The sequence below is a fragment of the Convolutriloba macropyga genome, chromosome 1 (genome assembly GCF_964194025.1).
Source record: "Convolutriloba macropyga chromosome 1, txConMacr16.3, whole genome shotgun sequence".
Taxonomy (NCBI): Eukaryota; Metazoa; Xenacoelomorpha; order Acoela; family Convolutidae; genus Convolutriloba; species Convolutriloba macropyga.
Window position 1 is genome coordinate 50,992,554 of NC_134468.1, and position 22,893 is coordinate 51,015,446.

Here is a 22,893-nt window from a genome sequence, read left to right on the forward strand (position 1 = left end):
TTCGGCGGTTTTAAGTGGATCAATGCCAACCCTCAAGGACTACATTTGATTTGGACTTAAGACTTCAGACAGAACAGAGAGGGAGAAGGGAATTCGAAGATTTACAGAGCTGGTTGGGTCGCTTCTTTATCTGGCGAAACAGACGAGGCCATATTCATGTTCACAGTCAATAATCTGTCCAGACACATAAATACAAGTACCAATCAACACTGGCTATGCGGAAAACAACGTCTAGATATTTTCGAAGTTCAAAAAGTATAAAACTTTCTTACACAAAAGAAGCTAGTTATGATTTAGTGGTGAAAATTGATGAAGACTGGTCTGGTGATGTGAACGACAGAAATTCAACGACGGGTTACTACTTCAAGCTCAACGGACGTGACGCAGTACTTAGCTTGGGTTTCAAGAAGCAGGCCACATGTGCTTTCTTCATCAGAAGCAGAATATCTGGTCATGGCAGCAGCCATCCAAGATGCACCGTACTTGAAGCAACTTTTGTAGATTTTAGCATTCAACAGAAACATCAAACAGCAATTGGAGAGGACAACCAGAATTGTATCAGACTGCTAAAACCCAGTCATGCACAAGAAGAGCTAGCATATCGAGGCAAAATTTCCTTCCTTCAGGACATGACGAAAAATGAGACTATATCAATTCATTACGTTGCTACTGACAAAATAGCAGCGGACATCTTCACGGAATCCATACCCGTATTGAAGGTGGAAACATTCAGAACACTTTTAATGTAAGCAGACTCTACACAATCAGCTCAAGTCTGAGTGGGGGTGCTAGATTTTCGATCTTAAATATTGTCTAAAACTTAGTTAGAAATATTAGAAAGTTTAACTTACCAGTTGATCAGACAAGAGCAAATTGATTCACGTCACTAAATTGATATAAATAGAATCTTCAAGAAATGGTGCTGTGAGTTAATACTCGGTTCAAACTGATGATTATAGATATTTATTATTAGAGTTAGATTATTTGATGTAAAATCTTTCCAGCAAGTATTGAATAAGTATGTTATCACCGGAAGTGTGAATGACTTTCTAGAAAAGTGCAAATGGATTCTATATATGGAATCCCTTGAGACTGATTTCCTGAAATTTTGCAGAAGCAAACCATGTTGGGTAACCCATGCGAACCCCACCTCTTGGTGATAAGATTAGTGTTTTATCTTGACTTTTTCCACACTGATAATGGGTATATACAGCTACATTTTGAGTTCTTTTTTCTTCGCCAAGATCAAATTGCCATCTTGATCTATTAATAGATCTCTCCTGTAAATCTCTAAATCCTGCGGTAAAATATCATTTTGCTATTATCTTGCTATTATCTGATTTTTGAGGAATTAATTCTTTTCTTCTTAGTTAAAAAGGCTTTTATTTTGCTTGCGAAAGTCCATAATCCAACAGCACTGTCTTTGCAATCTAAATTACGTCAAGATTTAGATTTTTTAAAATCTTTGGCCCTATACCCCTTGAGTAGCGTTGGGCAGTAATAAACTTATGGCGTATGAACTATTGTATACATTTTTAAACTTTTATATAAACTTTGCGTGTTATTTTGCAAGTATATTCCACATTTAGAAATTACTGCTTGTACGTTACCAGCGGGATTTCAGAAATAGTGTTTCATAAATGTTTAACCAGATCAATCAATTCAAAGCGATGGGAATTGTCATAACTTTATAGCTAACCTTTTGATTTCAGCGATTTCTGACAATTTGCGATCAAAATAGTTGCCAAAATGATGCTACATGCGTACCCAGTTTCGAAGAGGAGACGGAAACGGAAACGTACACCTGTGAATGCCAGCCAGGGTTCACTGGGACATTTTGTGACAAAGTGACTGACCTCAACCTTTCCAACCCTTTTGTGTACTCGAAGGCTGAGAACGACTCTTACATTGCAGTGTCGCTTAGAATGAGGACAACATTGACGTCGAGGACTATTTTTGAATCGGAAAGTTACTCTCTCAAATTAAACTCATACGGAAAGTTGAAGTTTTCTGTGGGCTCTTCGTCATCTGTCTCCGACATACCTGTCAATCACGGTGATTGGGTTACAATTGAGGCCACCTTTGACAATAGTCAGTTGTCATTAGAATACTCCGACATCAACTGCCCAAATAAGTGCAGTTTTACACATGAAGATGTGAATATCCAAAACTTCTTAGCCTCTGACGTCATTTTTGGCGCAGCGTTAACAGACTTTGACGAGTCTAACACTGACGAGTACTTCGTTGGCTGCACTGAAGATGTTGTGGTTAATTCGCAGCTTCTGATTGGTGGAGAAAACGGAATTGGAGAGTCAAGTGACTGTGTTCGAAGCGAGCCCTGCAGTGAAACATCGTGTAATAAAAATGGACTGTGTATTGACCTTTGGGATAATTTTGACTGTCTTTGTGACCCAATGTTTGCAGGGAATTTCTGCGAAGAAGGTAAGTTATAGTTAATTAACTTAATTAGTTAACTCACGGGCCTGATTCCATTACCCGCACGTGAACAAAAATTCCCCCTCACATTAGATTGTTGTAGAAATCAGTAGAAGGATTTTAAAGGACGTTGATTGTTTTTTCCCGTTGTTTCTTCCCCTTATATGAATAGACTGATTTAGCTTAGTTAACATCAATGATCTTCAAATTCTCCATGACCAAAATTCGCTAATGTCTTATTGTTCATACTTATTTTTGCGCGGAAATGGAAGCAGTTCCTGCAGAAGAGTTCTTTAAAAATTCAACTTTCTCTCTTAAATGTCGTGTATTCATTTTTAGATCTGAATGAAAAATTCGGTAAATGCTAATCATCAATCTCAAATTAATTAATCAATATATGGCAACCTAATCAATCGGCTGAATAGTTTGACAATTTTGTTTGAGTTGTTCTTTAGTTTCTGTTCGCATACATAACACGGGACATTTTCACCCCCATTTATAGCTCAACGGTTGAAAGAGATTCTACCCAATAATATTATAGGTGTCAAGACCCCAACTCAGTAAAGAGGTAATTAAATACGTTTCTGCGTAAACAAGGATTAGGCGTTATCACAATCGCATTTTTTAAAAAAAAAACAAGGAGGCTCGGTAATGTGCGTTCGCACATTAAGTTCCGAACCCCCTCATCTACATTTTTCACTTTATTGTCTACCAAATGAGGAAGAGGTAAAAAAATAACATATCAACATATTGTTCAACAAGCTACTAAAAGAATAAAAACAATCTACTCTAGAGGGCCTGTGAGACCTGTGGCTACCATAATATGACTACCAGAAAAGACCGTTATGAAGAGCAAATTGTATTTAAATAGATAAATGATGTGAATTGTATATAGAGATGCTTGGCTACAATTTAACAGAAATAAAATTGGCAGATCTCAAAAATCTATCTTTTTTTATTAAAAACAAATATTTTCAAAATTCATAGCCAACAAAAGCTTTCGACTAAAAGAGTAGACAGTTTGTCTTGCAACTACTTGGAAAACTAATTGCGAATGTTAACAATGAGACTAAATGATAAAACTGTAAAATAATCTTAAATACATGCTGAACTAATAAGTTACACAAACAACTTTACGAAACCACAGTTTTGAAGCCATTAAATTTATAAGATATTAACCGCGAGAATATAGCATCTTCATTTGCGTCTTCTTTGATCGTACTAACATTCCTTTGTAAAATGTCTATCACAAAATGACAACAAAGAACTACAAAAACTGAAATGTATCTAAACTTCACAAGATTCTTCTGAAACAAATTGTCCAAGCCCTGAGGACATCATTTAAAACGTTTAAACAACAGAAAAATTATTGTTTGATTCAACAAAACATTGAACAATGCTCTAAATAATGCGGCTAATTTACGAAATGATACAACATTGTAAACTACGAAAAAAAAACGCAAACCAGAACAAAAAGGGATAAGTTAGAGAATAATATCTTTTTTTTAAAATATTAATTCGAAAGTCAAAACAACCATTAGCTATTTACCGATATCAGTTATTAAGTTCATTTGTTTATCTATAGTTGACCCTTGAGACCACTAATTACACATTATTTGGCATATCAAAACAAAAATTAACAACAAATAAAGGGCAAAAATAAAATCTCTACCAATTTCTGCCAGAGAACGGTGTCGCAACCCTTCAAACCATTTGTTTTGAAAACAAAAATTATGTTCAGTTTCAAATGTTGTAATTTTTTTTCAGTTAGATTGTTAACTTGTGTTAAATAGTGTGACAATTTACAAAAGAAACAAAAACAACAGCAAAAATGGGCAATTATGCACAAAAATCGGAAAATTTCGTATGAAAACTCGTAATATCAAAAGCAAGAAAAACTTCTCTTAAAACAATCGGAGACAAAATTAGTTTTTATTCTATAATGAGGAAAGGTTGACCTCTACCTACTGAGAATAGGAAAATGTTGACTAAAATAATATAAAAAACTGACAAGTTCAAAAAATCACAGAAACTTCTTTAAAACAAATACATTCAATAACATAAGAGACATTAGGTAAAAACCGAATGAATAGAAAAGCTTCACTTGCACCTCTTGAGGAAGAAATTTAGATCTTTGAGTGGTTAAACTTATAAACAGACTTCCAAAAGAATAACAATTGAAGGCAAAAAACAAGAATTCAGTTAAATTTTACCAAAACTCTTCCTCAAAGCCAAAAACCCTTTGGTTCTCTGAAAACAAACTGTACCTACATTTGACCTCAAAATTACGTAAATAGGATCTGTCATTAACGGACCTGTGAATAAAAAATATTGTCAGTGATTAACATTAAAAAAACAAAAGCAAATTATTTTGAAAAAAAGGCAATATCAAATTAAAAATCAAAAAGTCTCTGATTCTAACAATCCATGATATTATCGAACCGCTCCCTGATTGTGTCGCGCCCCAGCAAACCGACAAAGCGTTCCAAGTGTTTGCGAATTAAGTCAATTGTTGAGTGGAATTCTTCAAATATTAAAAAAAACCGATGCATTTTGTATAAATATCGAGTTAAATCTTTAAAAAAAAAACAAATTTTTAATTCCAGATGACTTTTATACGGCGCCTAATTGCAACTAGCGCTCCTTTTGAGATTAGGGAGTCTGTGTTGAGGTTTCTAGGTCACTAAGTCTGGCAAACTGTAACAAAGTGGACCAAAAAAGCATATTTTGTGCCTTTTTTGATGAAAAAAGTTTAAATTTTGAAAATTGTATCAGAAATTTTAGCGACAAAAAACTTCAATCAAAAAATTCAGCAACGCTCTTCTATCTCTAACGGTAACAACAACACTCTGCCGTTAAAAATGTTAACCTATTTTTAATTATATTAGCGAAATTGTGCCAAATTTTAGCAAAATTACTGAAAATGTGAACAAAAACAGTCGAATGTTCACAAAACTTAAAACCTCGATAACTCCCTGTAAAAAACAAAAATCGAAAAAATCTTTTTGATTCCGTATTCTACGCTGGACGGGCTTTTTAATGATGTCGCTCACAATTCTTTACGATGATTCACAATTCTTTATCGATCGGCCAAAATTGACTGAGCAAAAAAAACCAGATAAGTACATAGTTCCTCCCTCCCCACTAAAGTGGGGGTCGGAACAATTATCTAAGTAGATGAAGTTAAGTTTAAATTACTTAGATGTTAATGTGATCATTGGTAGAATGATTGTTCGCTTTGTTTTCCATATTTGTAGAAACATGGGATATGGGTTCCTTTTAAACAACAAAAATTTATTGAATTCAACAAAATTCAAGAAAATTTGGTTAGAAAAGATGTTTTTCAAAATTAAAGGTGATTTTCCCATTTTAGCTGTCTTGAATTCGTGGAATTATAGTCGAATAGGTTCACTAATACATTGTATAAGAGAAACCCGAAAAGAGTTTCGCCTATGTGTATATTAAGTTATGTATTTCAACTTTTTTTAAAAAAATAAATTGAGTATATATTCATTTTATTGCTGTTGAGAAGGAATTTTACAATTGCTAATTTAAACCTGGGTTCGGTTGGTGTGTATCGAAGATTGTGTGGATATATTTGACTCCATGTTTGCTATTGGGTAGTGTCTCAACAACGAACTTTGAAATAGGAAAGCACCACAAGGCTCTTTCGCATCAGCAGCAACATCACTGCACACGCGATATCACAGTACACTGAAATTGTAACTTTTAGATTGTCTTCGTCACAAGTTCTAATCCCTTTCTGACAGCTATTCATAAACAGCTATTCATAGTTCTCTCACCCCCTCCCTCCCCCCACTCCCCCCCCCCCCCTCTTGCTTAACAGATTACAACTGATTTCAGCATGGCATTTTGAACTATTAGATCTAGAGATTTAGCTGATATTAGATCCTTTCATTTTACAGGCAGAATATCGTACAGCCTACTGAATTAGGAATTATAATATTTTGCAACTCGTCAGAAATATTGAAATGAGATACAGAAAAGGCCTAATTTCAGAGTCTGACATGAAATTTCTTTCAAAATTAAAATTTGGATGTCTTGGTTATTTGATGTTCTTTTGAATAAAAGAAATGATTTGCTCAAAGTAAATTGTGAGCAAGTATTCCTTCCCTGTACAGTTGACATGATTTTGTGCACGATAAGGACTAAAGTTTTCCTAGTCCTGTTGTTAAATTTTACTCGTACGGTTTGAGGCTAACACGCTTTTAGCAAAAAGTCTGCAATATATTGTGCTCCCGAGAGAAAATTATGAGAATTACTCCTTATGAACCACTATGACAAATAACTGAACGAAGATTTAAGCAGTGAGTGCGTTTACTGCATTGTGTGTGTTTCCAAGTACAGCATAAACATTTGTGCACATGTTCCTGGCATCATTTTGTATGACTTAGAGAACTGTTTGTTTAGACATATCGGCGGGTACCTTCAATTATGAAAACAGTTGCACTGCCGGAAGCTACGCGCAAGCACAGTTTCCTGGTTCAAAAATGCTGCAAGTTAGTTTCCACTTGAAAACTGTTGAGGAAAATGGCATTGTGTACTACCATGACGGGGGTCTAGTCGATTCTGATCTCCAAGGACCAGTTATTGCGATTGAAAACTCAATCCTCATTCTTCAGATCGCGGGATCTAAACTGACGTCAGGAGTTTCTGTTTCGGACGGTGTTCCACATCACATTTTGCTCAAGTATGGAGATGATACAAATGGAGAGTCATCAATTAGCGTCGGTTTCAACCAAACGGGAGATGATGACATTGACAATGTAACTGTTCCTTTCCAAATGTCCCAAGGGCTTCTTCAATCCCTTCTCTACCGACCTCTTCACTTTAGTCTGAGTGGTGCTGATTTGCTCCACATCGGTTTGGGTAATCTGGGATCCTTTAAGGGATGTATTTCCGACGTAAGAATTTCTCTCAAATCATCACTGGTGGTAGACTCCGCGGTTGAACACTACAGTCTAATTTTTAACGAAACTGCACCTATTATTAGTGGATACACGTCAAAATTGTTCGAAATTCTCGAGTGTATCAGGCCCCAGTGTGACTCCGATGACATGTGTGGTACGAACCCTTGCCAAAATGAAGCTACCTGTGAAGAAATTTGGAATGAGTACACGTGCTCGTGTCAAAGTGGCTGGGCTGGAACCAATTGTGATGAAGCCAACTTCTGTGAAACTAATGGACAACCATGTGCAGAAAGTGGTTCCTGTGTGAACGGAGTGTTCGGTTATGAATGTCAATCATGGGTGTCTATGGAAAGGGGATATGTCAAAGCAACTCCACTGACCAACCCAGGTGAAGAGTTAGAATCGCTTCAGTTGTCACTTCGAACCAGACAGAGTTTTGGAACTCTATTTCACATGCAAGGAGTATCAGACACTTGCTTCATGAACATGCAAATTTCTAATGATAAACTGCTCTTCAATTTTCAATTTGGTGTCACAGAACCGCTCACGAATGCAGAAATTGACAGAAACATTGCTGATGGCTCCCAAATAACCATCCAAATAAATTTTGAAAGTTCTGGAACCGTGTTAGTAACCATAAATACTGGTCAAGTCTATTCGGGAGGGTCAAAATTTTCAACCCAGCCAACCATCGAGTGCATTGCCGGGAACGCTTTTTGGATCGGAGGTTTCAGCACTTCAGAATCATCCTCCCTAACTCCGGCACAGTCGCCCACCGTTGCAAATCCACAGCCAGCTTTTAATGGATGTGTCCGGAACTTCCGGGTGAATGACCTCTTGGTGCCTCTTGGTAATAACTTTGGGTCCAATTTGAACTTCAGTTTTGTAAGCAGCGCTGGGACTGAAGATGGTTGCGCAAGTGAGGCTTGCATTGATGAGAGTGTCTGCGCAAATGGGGGCGAGTGCATCGACATCTGGAGGAGTTATACTTGCGACTGTATTGAAGGTAACAGCAACGCGATAGTTGAAATATTAGTGTTACCCAGTCAGACACGGCCTTTGGTCAATAAGTAGTTCCCTTTTACCCGTCCGATGAGAGGCGAGTAGAAGAAATTGCTTAAGAATTAACGGAGGCGATCGAGATAGAGAGAATTACAAATAATTTGATAGAAAGGGTCTTGAAAAGGGGCAGTTGATTGATTATGAAGTTAAACTAGAACCACGATAGTGATTAACCAAGTAGTTTTAGTTTTACTATTGGAATCTTGAGTTTTTGGAATTCCATTAATTTTTTGAGGAAACCTGCGAATTCAAAAGTATAACCGTTAGGTTAAATGTTTAGTAGCCGTGATGCGATAGAAGATATTATTGGGGAAAGCGTAGTTTTTTACAATTCAAAGAATTTTTACAATTCAAAGAATTGGAATTGTATTGGGGCGCTGTCTGTTTGTTAAGATCTGTTCACACATTTTCGTGATTTTTGAAGTCATATTAGAGTAGTGATTTTGGTCACGCCACAACAGGAAATGGAGCGAAAAAGCGACTGGTTTTGCGGCGTGAAATCTTTTTACTCAATTTTAAAGTGAGAAATTAGAGTGAGAAAACGGTGTTTGAACAAAAATTCGCTTTCTCGTCTGGTTTTTTTGTTCACATGTGGTTTTCTAAATGGTTTTCCCAATTCACTCATAGTCCATTCTAGGTCTAGTTTTTTGTTTTGTCAATGAAAATTCTTTGAATTGTACTTCAGGACTTGTCCTGCTATGTTTTTTAATTCGTCGTCTCCATCGATGATTCTCGCGACCTGACTTCTTGGAATTGACTTTTTCAATTTCAGTGATTTCTACTGCTTTGCAGTTAAAATTTGTATGCGTGACGTCATTTGTTCTGCTTTTGGTCAATTGCGTGACTTACCTCACACACAAAAAATGACCTCTGAGCCCGCTTAATGAACTTTAAATTTTATGAACATTTACTAGTTAAAGGTCAATAGTTGTACCAAATGTATGTCCTAATTCTTGAGTATTAGAGTCTTGAGTTTTTGATTTCTCCATTAGGGCTTTTTCCTTATAGAGCGTATGTGTCTCATAAAAATGACGATCCGAATCTAACCAAAAAGTCTAGTGGTCTATTAAAGGACTGGCGGTCAATCTGTCTATCTTATTTCTTTAGTTGTTTCATTTGATAGAAGGGCAAAAGCGTCTATCGCGGCTATTTTCCGGCAATCTGCCGGTTATGTTTACATACTTGCAAATAAATAAGAAATCAAGATTTGCTAAAACAATTAAATTGTGGCTGTTCACTTCGGCTTTCATATATAAAAAAACAGTCTAAATGCTCCTCATCTGTGTTAATGGGTGGGTACTTCTTTCATGTTTACCGCTTAACCTGTTTCATATTCGTTTAAACCCTTCTAAGAATTTTGTTCAAGATTTAGCCTTGTTAACTGCTCTGTTTGTTCATTTTAAAGCAATTGGTATTTTTATTACAAAATTGGACCAGTTGATAAAGTGAAATGATTTGGTTTCAGGTTACGAGGGTCCCAACTGCAATGATGACATTGACGATTGTTTGAATGTGATGTGTTCCAACGGGGGAATCTGCCAAGACGCAATTGCTAAGTTCTCCTGCAATTGTTCCAATGGATATGAAGGAATCCTATGTGAAGAAGACAAGGACGAATGCGAGGAAGCGAAGATTGAAGGGAGTTTTCCATGCGGACAAGGGGATTGTGTTAACACAGAAGGGAGTTATAGCTGTGACTGTTCAGAGGGATACGAGGGTGATTCATGTGAGATACTAACAATCAACACACTCACCTGTAGAGATGACGATCCTTGCAATGGACACGGAGACTGTAGTTCCATTTCCACGTCAAATGTAAACGAGGTTAGTCATAGGAAGTGATATCGCTGAATCAATTAAGCAATTGTTTTTAGTAGCCGCAAAGCCTAGCCGGGGCTATTTTTGGCCTTCTCTTGCTTTAATAGCCGCCTCAGCTTCTCAGCCGGCTATTATAGCGCTCCTATTTTTTTTTACAATTCAATGAATTTCAATTTTATTGGGGCGCTGCCTTTTTTTTAAGATCTGTTCACACATTTTCATGGTTTTTGAAGTCAAATTGGAGTAGTGATTTTAGTCACGCCGAAACAGGAGGTGGAGCGAAAAAGCGAGTGGTTTTGCGGCGTTTTTTTACTCAATTTTAAAGTGAGAAATTAGAGTGAGAAAACGGTGTTTGAACAAAAATTCGCTTTCTCGCTAGTGGTTTTTTGTTCACGCTCGGAAATTGGGCATTGATTTTCATTTTTTTCAGTTTTTTATCTAATTTTTTGGAAATGGTTTTTCCAATTCACTCATAGTCCGTTCTAGGCCTAGTTTTTGTCTAGTTGATGAAAACTCTTTGAATAGTACGTCAGGACTTCTCCTGCGATGTTGTTTTACTTCGTCGAATAAGAATTTTTTCGCTTTACTTTAGTTCACAGCTTGTTCTACATTTTGCGTAAAATCTTTTTGACTTCTCTAGGCTAGTTCACTTTTCTCTCATTCTGCTAAAAGTGTTCATAGACAGCAGTTGCTCAGCAAAGAAATTCAAAATGAACAGTCAGTATCAAAAAACGAAATCAGAAATAGTAACGGGATAAACCCATAAAGCGCAGTTTTAGGTGCCCCGTTACTCGAACTTTGCTCTTAGTTACCATCTCTAATGCTTACTGTTATTGATACTAGCCCCATGCGCCGTATGACTACGAAACAGAACTAAGTTGAGCTCAAAAATGACATCAAAATAGTTTGCACTTTAAATTTCTTTTGAGAGCAAAAAAATCTTTTTTACTATTAGTTTTTTCTCTTCCTTCAATCACAATCTTGGTTATGGGAATCAACGGTGGTTATTTTCCGGCAATCTGCCGGGTATGCTTTTAATAGCCGCAAAGCATAGCTGGATCTATTTTTGGCCTTCTATTGTTTTTAAAGAGAATCTGAATTGACTTTGGGCGCTGTCTTTTTTACGACTCGAAGAGGAGTTATTGGCTTTCTTGAGTTTTTTTTACCGGAAGTACTATTCTTTCAGATGGCGTTTCGACCTAAAAGCTAAATTGATGAAAATTGCGGAAAGAACTAATTCTTTTCTAAGCGAGAAGTTTTTGATGATGAGCTGCGTTGAGTGAATGACTTTGAACTTTGAAAAAAATTTTGACAGGAGGATGGCTTTGTAGTTTTTCTAAGCATCGAATCTTTAATAATGAAACGTGTTTGTTTTGTACTTCTGTTTTTAATTTTTTAATAGCCGCTGACAGCCTCTTAACGGTTATTATTTAGGCGCTCTCCTCTTTTTTAATTCGTTTTAGCTTTTGATCACGGTTTTCGTTTTACGTAAGTCACGATTTTCACGCTTGACGTCTAACTTACTTTACTCACGGTTTCAACTGAATGGATTTTAAGTTTTTTCACAGCATTGAATTACGCAATGCAGTGAAAACGGTCAAAGCCAAAAGCAAAAGAGCAAGTCAACAGAAACGGGATAAACCGATAATGCCCAGTCGTTGAGTCATAGTGCTTTAGGTTGTTAAAGTTCATTAAAGCGGTTGCTAGCTGGCATTAGTATTATTCTTACTAGCGTTCAGTTTAAAAGCTGATTTAAGTGTAAGTTGAGAATCTAACCGAATTTGCAGAATTTTCACGCAAAATAAAAGATTTTTTGACACTTAGAAATATTCAGTTAATTTCTGCTTCTTATTTTTTCTTTTTCAATCACAATGTGCGTCAAGCGGATTAACGGCAGCTATTTGCCGGCAGTTTGCCAGCCATGTTTAACAAATTCAGAAAATCAAGAAGTTCTTGTTTCGGGCTTATTACAATGTATCCATATTCTCCACATTCTCGCATATGCCATTCGAGCATCCTCATTGAACTTATAGTTGTATTTGCTCTTAGTTTGTCAGTTGATAACCATTTTAAAGATTTTATTTTTTTTCTCAGTTATTTTTCATTCCTTGTTTTCATTTTTTTCATTTAATTTTCAACTTAGAGAATTTGCTGGAATTCCTTTTAACAGTTTTGACTGATTGTCATTTTCTGCGAATATTCTTACGGTTTTGACATCAAATTTCTTGGTTTTTGTTTATTTGTTTTTGCCCTTGAGTCTTATTTTGTTTCTTTTGTCCCTTAATAATTTCATTTTTGCAATAAATTGAACTCATTTTTTCTGTTTTTGCTGTGCATTTTTTGCTTTTGTTTTATTTTTGTATTATTTAATGTGACTCTCAAACAGAAAAATTTTTGTTCTCTTCTGCCCCATACTTAAGCATTCTTTTTTCTTGTTAAAATCTTTTTATCTTCTTTATGCTTTCACAAGGTTTCTCTAGTTTCGAAGAGTTGTTTGTGGAGCTCTAGCTTCTAAAGACTAGTGTCATGAAAATTTTAATCACAGTTTTTAGCGCTGTTAGTCCCTTAAGCGTATCAGTGTTTGACCATTCTAAGAATTTTGGCCATTTCGCAACGTTACCAAAGGTTTTTAATTATATGAAATTCTGCTATATCAAGCTTCGATGGAGTCGTTTTAGTTAAAATCATGTATCTTTTAACTCTGCGGCTTTTTGTTTTGTAACTTGTTACTGCGCGGCTTTCTGTTTGCATTTTAACTTGTTCCAATTAGTTCAATGTTCAAATCTTTTTCGTTTTGACGGCAAATGTACAAAAATAGTTTTCACTCGTGTGCTTTTTTTGTTCACGTGAAGCAATTGAGCTTCAAATTGTTTTGGTTTCCCAATTTTTTATGATTGTTTTTTTTCTAAATGATTTTTTCAAACTACTCATAGTCATTATAGGTCTAGTTTTATTGCTCACTGAAAATTCTTCGAATTGTAGGTCAGGCTTTATCCGGCTATGTTTTTTATTTCGTCGTCAAGATTATTTTTGCGATCGTATGACGTCACAGTTGCTTCATGCCCTTTTCGTGACGTCACAGTTCATTCATTCGTGGAATTTCCACTGAATTGCGTATGTGACGTCATTAATCGAATTTTAGGATCGGATTTTTTTCTAAGTGGTTTTTCCAATTCATTCATTGTTCATTCTAGGCCTAGTTTTTTGTTTGAACAAATTTCTTTTTCTCACTAGTGGTTTTTGTTCACATGCGGCATTTTGACATTGATTTTTAGTTTTTTAATTTTTTATCTGATTTTTTTTGGAAATGGTTCTAGTCGGTTCTAGATCTAGTTTTTGTTCAGTCAAGGAAAAGTCTTTGATTTGTACGTCAGGACTTGTCTTGCTAAGTTTTTTTTCGCCGTCATGATTTTTGTTAAAAACATATCACGTCACAAACACTTCAAGTCTGCTTTTTGTCCACTCGTTCATGAAATTTCATTTGTATTGCTTATGTGACGTCATTTTTCGCTCTTATAAAAAGCATCTAATAAAAAGTCTCTTTCTTTTAATGTACTTTTGAGGCTGTAGATCTACGAAGATATTGCGGCTATTTTCTGGCAATCTGTCAGCTTTGTTGTGATCTCGTTCTAAAAAAGCAATTGCCACTTCAACAGATAATAAAGGCCTATTGGAATGGTTATTTATAAAATATAATATTAGTCATAAAGATTATTTAAAAAGAAACAAAATCATCTTCACTTGACATAAAAATAAATCAATGGATCGCGATAAATAATAGAAAATGAAGGTACCTAGTTACAATTAACCATGTTGTGCTATCAAATGAGAATTAAACGTTTTGATACCAGAGAAATTTTTGTTGTGGCTAAAAGTGAAATTATACCAGCTCCTATGAAAAAATTTTCCAGAAATTAAATTTTGATTTGAATGTTGCAAAACAGTGACATTTTTAGGGCTAATAACAATATCTTGCATCGAAGAAACGCTAGTTTTTGCGTGAAATGGACCCCTGATAGCAACAAGGAGTCTCGTTAATGTGCGTTCGCACATGATGTTTTGACCCGCTCTCATCTACATAACTGTGAAAAACATAAAACAAATTGCGAAAACAAATTATTGAAGCCATTAAGATACTTCGCTGTTATCTGAATATTGTTTTTATTTCAAAAGTTAAATAAACTAATTCAGTTAAATTTATACTGAAAGATTAAGTATGTTCATTTGGACCTGATTTGTAAACCATTGAGATCTGTTATTACGCGAATGTGCTTAAAGAAGAGAAAAAAAGAACACAAGTAATGACCACTAACAAAACTTTTGTGAAAACGCACATTGTTTATCAATTAAAAGATCAGTAGTGACTTAATATCAATAACCCATTTAAAATTCGAACGACAGGCAAGTGAATGGAAACTCTCATTGCTGAGAATTAGATACAAGTTGACAATTATAACAAAAAAACAAAAAATTTTAAAAACGGTTGAGTACAAATAGTATCATAAGCTTTGAGACTATTTGCCATAAAATTACTGCATTGAAATACTTAATTCGTTAAACACTCAGTTAGAGACCTCTCAGCTCTTTGCGACTACATGAAGAATAAAAAAACAGGCAAAAACAGCAAATTGAAAAACTGAGAGAGAAATTTTGAGAGAAATAATTTTTTGGCAACAATGGAGTTCGTTTTTGTAACAATATGATCTCAAAAAAAACCAACAAACATGAACAAACAAAGTAAAACCATGAAATGTTTGAGAAAACCCGTAGTATCAAAGCCATTAATTTCAATAGCTTTCAACGAAAATCAGTTCATAATATGTTATATTAAGTTATGCTTCGATGAGAAAACAATAATTTGTGTCGATTCTAAATCACCATTAAATATTCAAGTCGTATGCTTATGCAAACGACAACAAATACAGGCAAAAACTTGAAAAAATCAGTAGAAAAGTGCGAGAAGACAGTGCCGAAGCCATTAAAACCATACTTTTTTCTCTGTAAACTTTATCTATGATCTATTAAAAGTCTTCCTGAAGCCAATGGGAACTGGCAATAATAGGATAATGTGATAAGATTTCGAAAGGATCTAAAATTATGGAAAAATGGAAAAAACCAAAAGTTAAAAAAAAATTATGAAAAATCTTGACATCCAAGTAATAAAGACAATAATTAGAAGATAGAACTGCTAACCAGATGTATTTTCGTAGCAGTAGAACGGAGGGGGGTCCTTTCAGTAGTGAGACTGACTTACAGTTCACAGAACTAAGTTTGATATCAATCAATATTCAAAAAAATTTTCGAAAAATTATTTTTAAAGTCTTTAAAGCCATTAGCACTCCGCTCAAATTACTATTGCACTTTTTTCAACGAGTCATAGGACTGTATAATTTTATTGAAATCAATAAAATCGCAAAAAGAAAATCAAAATTTAAAAGTTACGAAAACTTACAATCGGAGCCATAAAAAATGAGGGATTCCTTAAGAACGAACTATTGATTCATTTGTTATCATTTGACTGTAAATGAGGCTTTTCATGAACAGAACCTGGATTTGAAAATCTACTAGTCTCTAAGTGACTTAAAAAAATAAATTTTGAAATTGTTTTTAAAATCAGCTCTCAAATAGAAATCGAATTTTGAAAGTAAACTTCCCTATGAGACTAATACCACCCCTTTTATGGCCTTTCATCTGTTAAAAACACATTATTGTTTCATTTATAGCATAAAATATAATTTTTTATTGATATTTGTATAGAAAAGATCCTAGTTTGAACAAAAAAGTGAACAAAATCATGCCAAATATCACGTGTTCACACAAAACTTTAAACCTCAATAACTCCTCGAAAAACACGAAATTCAAAAAAATCTTTTTTGTTTCGAACTCTACGCTGGACGAACTTTTTAATGATACCACTCACATTTCTCTACGATGAATATATCGAACGGCCAAAAATGTCTGAACAAAAACCCATTTGAGTATATAGTTCCTCCCCCCACAATTGGGGTCGGAACAATAAATTTTCACTTTTGACTTTGTGAAATTTGAGTGATATAAATTGCGCTTATTCAGAAATTTGTGAGCGAGGGTGTTAATTGGAAGTAGACTGCAGAATTCGTCGTTTGAGAGCAATTCATCCGATGTTATTCGGTTTATGCTTGCTAGTGATTTTTCAAGAGTGTACTGCTTCTAGCATTGTCATTTGATAAAATGATAGTATCATCTGCGTACTGAACCGTTGTAGCATTTCGCCATCACAGTTGAGTTCTAAATCATTAATGTATTTGTTAAATAACAATCGATTGTCAAAGGAGAAGTTCCTTGCAGATTACAGTCAAGACCTTATGATTTAGAACCGAGGGGGGGTCTAAATTATAAAGTTTCGATTTTTTTTTCCGATTTTTGCAGCCAAATTCTGATGATTTTTGTCCTTTTAGTGATATAATTTGAAGAGAATTTGTTTGCTCGCATTGGTTGTAGTTAATAATTTTCTATTGTATAAACCGAATATCATCGGACGGTCCTTCAAAAATACCAGCTTGGGCAATAAAGGATGCTAAAGCAGCGCTAGCGGAACCACTATGTTATCTCATTAATAAGTTAATTACAGAAGAAAAATTTCCAGAAGATCTTAAAAAAGCTTGTGTAACTCCACTCTTCAAAAAAGGAAATCCCGAAGACCCACTCAATTATAGGCCTATTTCTGTCACTTCTGCTTTGTCAAAAATTTTTGAAAAGGCGTTCAGTTCACAAATCACAAGTTTCCTAGAAAGGGAGCAATTATTGTTTATTATTCAATTTGGTTATAGAAAACAAATTTCAACAATTGATGCTATCCTGAAATCGACAGAACAAATAAGATTAGAACTCAACATGAAAAAAATGTTACAGGTGCGTTTTCAGATCTTTCAAAGGCTTTTGATTCTATAAACCACAAAATACTGTTACTGAGACTTGAAAATATAGATTTTGACGAAGATGCTACCAATTTAATAGAGAATTATTTGAGTGAAAGAACGCAAAAAGTTGTCCTGAATGGAATTGAATCAGATTGGATAAATTTGAAAAGAGGAGTTCAACAAGGTACTATTTTAGGACCTCTATTATTTAACATTTACGTCAACGATTTAGCAAAGATTGTAGAAAATGATTGCAGGGTCTTGCAGGGTCGTCCAGTACGCAGACGACACTTTTCTTTTTACATCCGACACTGATGAAATATCGTCAAAAACAAAACTTGAACATAACATCTCAAAAATTATTGATTTTTTGCAAAGTCCCAGTTAGTGGTGAACAAACAAAAAACAGAATATATTGTGTTCAGCACCAGGAAGAGGTTAACAAATACTGTTCTGAATGTCGACAATGAAAGAATAGCAGAATCAAATAGTGTGAAGTATCTGGGCGTAATTATTGATAGCAAACTAAAATTTGATGGAGAAGTGAAAAAGATTCTTCAGAGAATGGCTTGTGGAATTAAAGTTTTGAATACACTAAGTAAAAGTTTACCAGAGAAAGCGAAAGTCTTTTTACTAGATGCAATAGTAATAAGTCATCTAAATTATTCCGCTCTAATTCTGATAGGGTTGCAAAAGTCATTACTCACAACTTTAGAAAAACAATTGAATTGGGGAATGAAAACCATTTTTAATAGGAGAAAATACGATCGGTCTACAGATCTCAAACTTCGCAACAAAATATTACAAGTTTCTTTTCTCTTGAAATATCATTGCTCAAAATATTTTCTTCGCTTACTCAGCAACGATCTTCCAGCATATAAAATTGAACCTCTCTCTACAATGAGAATAAAACAAAATGACAGATAAAAAATTAACCTTCGATATAAGAAAGACCAATAAGTTTTTAACTGATTCTTTTATTGCACAATCCATTCCAATTTATAATAGTCTGCCTTCTAATATTAGACGGAAAACAACATCGAAAGCTTTCTTAAAAAAAGAACTGAAGGAATATTTTTGGAAAGAATTTTTGAAGTACCCAAAAGTAACTGATATAAAAGATGACATTGAGAGCATTAGATTTTAATTTTATTCTTTAATCTTCATGATGTACATATAAAATTGTGAGCACATTTTATGCTCGCATTTTAGGCTTTTTTTTCTAATGCAAGGTGGAATTTTTAGTTAGGTAATTTAATGATTTTATAATTTTACATAATTTTATATTCTTAACTTTACATTGCCTCTTTTACCATTTGCTTTTTTATTCTTATGTGTACCAGAGGAAATTAACAATGTTCTTTTGTTGTTGTTGTTGTTATTGTTGTTTGAATTCTCAGCTATTGCTGAAGGTATTTTCTCCCGGGTTTAGTCCTAGACATTGTCCCTTTATTTCTGCAGGTTGGACAATCACATGCCAATAGCCAGGTACAAGGATTGATCTCCGAATAGTTTCTTTTGATATAATTCTGCATGATCGACAAAACTCTTCTCTTCCTAAACAGCTCTCGTGATTACTTTTTAACTTGTTTGCAATTGTTTCAGCGCAAATTCTCTTGTCAATGCTATGGAGGATACGAAGGGGTTCAGTGTGAAGAGGAGAAAGACTTGTGCAGTCCACAGCCATGCTCAAATGCCAACAAGTGCACCACTGAGAGAAACGATGCAACAAAAACAGCCACATACAAGTGTTCCTGCATCACTGGCTGGCAGGGCATCAATTGCACCGAGAAGATTGACCAGTGCAAGAACGAGACCTGCAGTGATCGGGGAAGTTGCAAAAATTATGCGGATTCCTTCATATGCGATTGCACTGGAACAGGTATGTTTAACCGGAAGCATGACAAACAGGGCTTTGCGAATCAGAAGTTGGCAATTTTGAAAGATCCCATTTTGCTGCACCCCAGAACCAACAATGCTACTGTAAAGAACATAGTCAAACATTGTTTTGGAAACAATTTAAATTCAGGATTTTACCAAATAGGTTAAAAATTCTTGAAACAAAATAAAAAAACAGTAGTTTTGTCTTTTATTAAGCTTACATACATCAATTTAATTTTATTCTCTGCTGTTAATTTGGAATCTTATCTCTTAAAACATCTGTCTTATTTCTATGTTTTCTTCCTAAGAATAAAAATAGATTAATTTTATTTAGGCGACTACTAGTTGGAATGGTGAATTGCAGTTAAATTTATAAAATTAATTTGATGTTGTGACCTTACCTGATGAGATTTGCTGAAAAAGCATTTTTTGAAAAATCTCATTGCAAATTGACAATTTCTATCTAAAAAGTACAAAATTTGGTGATTTCGGCTATTTTAGGGACTGGAACGGCTGAAAACGGCCCAGAAACACCTGAAAACGGCCCAATTTGACCTTCCCGGGTCCCGTGGCATCAGTTTGAATGTGTTGGCATTAGTGTGCATCAGTCTTCAGGGGTCCCCGAGAAAGTGCCTAAAAATTAACGCAAAAATCGGGGCTTTTTGCGAAATTTTTTTGAATTCGAAATTTTCACTCGAAGTTTTTTGAAAAGTTGGTTTTGACTTGGGAATCAACTTGCAAGTGTGATCCAAGTATTGGCCAAGACTTGTCAGACTCGTAAGACTTGTTTTAAGACTTGCCCAGTACTCGAAAACGAAATGATACTTGGATTTAGACTTGCCTAGTACTGATTTAGACTTGTAGTTCGGCACGGGAACTAATAAAGTAAACGGCAAAAAATTATAAGACTTTTCCATTCCATCGACCCTAAGAATTAATTTAAAAGAACTGCAATATTAATTTTCACGACTCACTTCTTTTATAGGCTTTGTTACTTAACTTTTAACATCCATATGCAAATAAACATTCCAGATATTTCCATTTTTCTCAGGGTACGAGGGCTCGAAATGTGATGAAAACATCAATGAATGTACGGAAGAGTTCCCGTGTGTCTCGCAAAACATGATCAGTTGTACAGACACTAATGGATCTTACACATGTAACTGTAAGTTCGGTTTCCAAGGCAAAAACTGTGAAATAGAGATCAACTTCTGCGATTCAACTCCATGTCAGAACAGTGGTGTTTGTAACAATGACAGGAACTTGATCAACGTTGGCTACACCTGTGACTGCAGTGCTACTGGGTTTTCAGGCTCAAATTGTGAAGACGACATTAACGAATGCGAACAGGCTGTTAATCCGTGTTTTAACGAGACGTGCGTCAATTCCAATGGGTCCTATTCGTGCGATTGTTCGCAAACTGGGTATAAAGGGGACTTTTGCAATGAAACTTGTTTCGATAACATCACTTGTTTGAACGATGGTTCCTGTCAGCTTGATAATGATGGAAACTGGTCCTGTATTTGTTTGTCACAATTCCAAGGATCAGCTTGTGAAGCTGAACGAGAAAGGCAAACGGGAGATGACGACGATAGCTTTGCAGACTTTGCGACATCAACTAGCGGAATTGGTGTGTGGGCAGGAATCGGACTTTTACTGCTATTATTCCTTGTCATTTTGGTGGTTGTGATTGTTAGTTTACGCAGATCCCGGGCTAAAACGGGCGAGTATCAGCCACGAAATGCGGAGTCAAAGAGCAAAGCTTTCACAGTCCCAATTGAGTTTGCAGATCTTCATCTGCCGAAAGAGGAGCGATTAATTTAGTCTTCACTTCAGTCCAGCGCTCCGTATGTGTTGCTCTACTTGTGCTAATTTTCAAACGCTAGTTAGTCTAAGTCACCTGGTGCAAATATTTTTACGACACATTTTATAATGCAATTGGTTAAAACTTTGACGTGAATGTTTCGATATCAATTTATTTTTATATATAATAGTTTTTAATTAATGATAATCTTGATTTCGTCTCGGAGCCAAGGCAAGCTATCGCCAATTAGAGTATGAATGCAGACGTCCTTGCAGTGATTTAGCCATGAATCGGACTGAAGTTAAATGGATTAACGGTGTTATTGCGGCGTATTATTAATATTTACCCTGGTTGAGAGGTCCGCCGGCGGAATTGACAAATAAAGTCGAGGTGGGGTTGACTTTCCTTCCTGAATTACATGGTCAAGATAAACGGGAAAATTTACCACAAAGTCTTTCTACAGGCCAGCCACCGGTCGTTTCATACTCCATACCAAATACTGTCTTCATACCCAATATTTGTTGACATCGGTCTGATAAGAGCTTTTTGACTGGCGAGGCAAAGCTTATTTTGATAGAAAAAATATGAAGTGTCTGTGAAGAAAATTGCATCGAGTAGATGAAGAGCGAACAAAAATCACATATAGTCCTGGTCTATGTGATTTTTCGTCCTCAAGAACGGGATAAGTATCTACCCCTCTACCCCCTCCCCCCCCCCCCCCCCAACTCCAACCGTGTCGCCCAACCCCCCCCCCCCGCCCCTCGCGGAGCTCACCATACACACACATTCAATTAAGCTAAAAATAGCTAGCCCCCTTAATAAAGCTGCCGAAAACCACGTTTGATGTTAAAATTCAGTGTGTGCAACGTATTAGCAAATCAAGACAACGGACAACGTATTAACATTGGTACGATCAAAGCCACCAGTGGTTTAGATGGCAATGTCTTTTTGATGCTCTTTTAACATGTACCTGCCTTTTTTGATACTTTAGACCAAAGCCGGTCACCATTCTGTACAACACAGCAAAAATCCGATAACTATTAAGTCTGTCGTACATCATAATTTAGTGCAGTAAACTTATCATACGATGTACTTAATTTAATCAGTGTACCTATTCCTGAGGGGCATGTGCATAAATCATTATTATTTCACATGCTTGTCTGTTGCTACCATTTTCCCACAACGGGAAAATATTGTTCACATTTTATTTGACTTCTGGAATAACAGTTGCGTTATTCTTCACTCTCTTAGTTTTGCTTCTCGCGTACAGTTGCCCAATTTAATTTATTCTTCATTAACTGTCTTTACAAATCGAGTAAAGTAAACATTTAGTCCTTACGCGATTCGCTAAGCGAATTCAATTGGAAATTGTGTAAAGCGCACTCGCCGCGCAAGTAGGACATAGAACATAAACGCAACTCGCGACTCAAGATCAAGTACGCAATTTCACTCGCGTACGACATGGCGCAGTCAGCAGCTCAAAAACGAACTCCACTTGGAATTGAGCCATTTTGGGATAAACCTAGTGTAGACCCGCCGCTCAAATGGGAAAAGTGGCAGATGCAGGCCAAGTTAGCGCTTCTTGCGAAGGAAAATATCACAATAGACACTTTGTTGGAAACAAAACCTGAAACAGTACAACTACCACTTGAACCGATCTATGAGGTTACGATAACGGGATCATCGGCACAATCGGAGCGGGAAATATTGGCGAGAAACGCTCAATCAAAAATGAACTGGGAAAACCGGTGCCAGAGACAATTGGAGATAGGAATAATGTGCGGAGACAAGCCATGGGCACAAGCCGATCGAAAGACTGTGTCAATGCTATATCTCAGTTTGGGCACTGAAGGACGTCGAATTGTTTGTAGTCAAAACCCACATCTCAAGATGGACAGTCTCTCAACAGCAGAACTTTGGACAATCATGGAAACAGCATCTATTCGTCAGCGCAACATTACATTCGACAGATATGTACTTCTCACCACGAAACAGACAAGAGGAGAGTCTATCGAACATTTCTTCGGAAAATTGAAAGAACTTTCTGAGAATTGTGAGCTCA

General features: G+C 35.7%; 1 protein-coding gene across 3 annotated transcripts in view; it reads left to right on the forward strand.

The window, feature by feature from the left end:
- The window catches only part of LOC142340177 (uncharacterized), a 172,538-nt gene extending 151,520 nt beyond the window's left edge, over positions 1 to 21,018 (forward strand). For 2 of the 3 annotated variants that reach the window (XM_075390683.1, XM_075390694.1), the window contains 6 exons: positions 1,713 to 2,442; positions 2,776 to 2,793; positions 6,868 to 8,373; positions 9,895 to 10,253; positions 18,752 to 19,028; positions 20,079 to 21,018. In XM_075390683.1, the coding sequence (XP_075246798.1) occupies positions 1,713 to 2,442; positions 2,776 to 2,793; positions 6,868 to 8,373; positions 9,895 to 10,253; positions 18,752 to 19,028; positions 20,079 to 20,851 (3,663 nt within the window). In that variant the 3' untranslated portion in view covers positions 20,852 to 21,018. The remainder of the gene's footprint in view (positions 1 to 1,712; positions 2,443 to 2,775; positions 2,794 to 6,867; positions 8,374 to 9,894; positions 10,254 to 18,751; positions 19,029 to 20,078) is intronic. The other variant, XM_075390687.1, reaches the window with a different exon arrangement.
- The last annotated feature ends 1,875 nt before the right edge of the window (positions 21,019 to 22,893 follow it).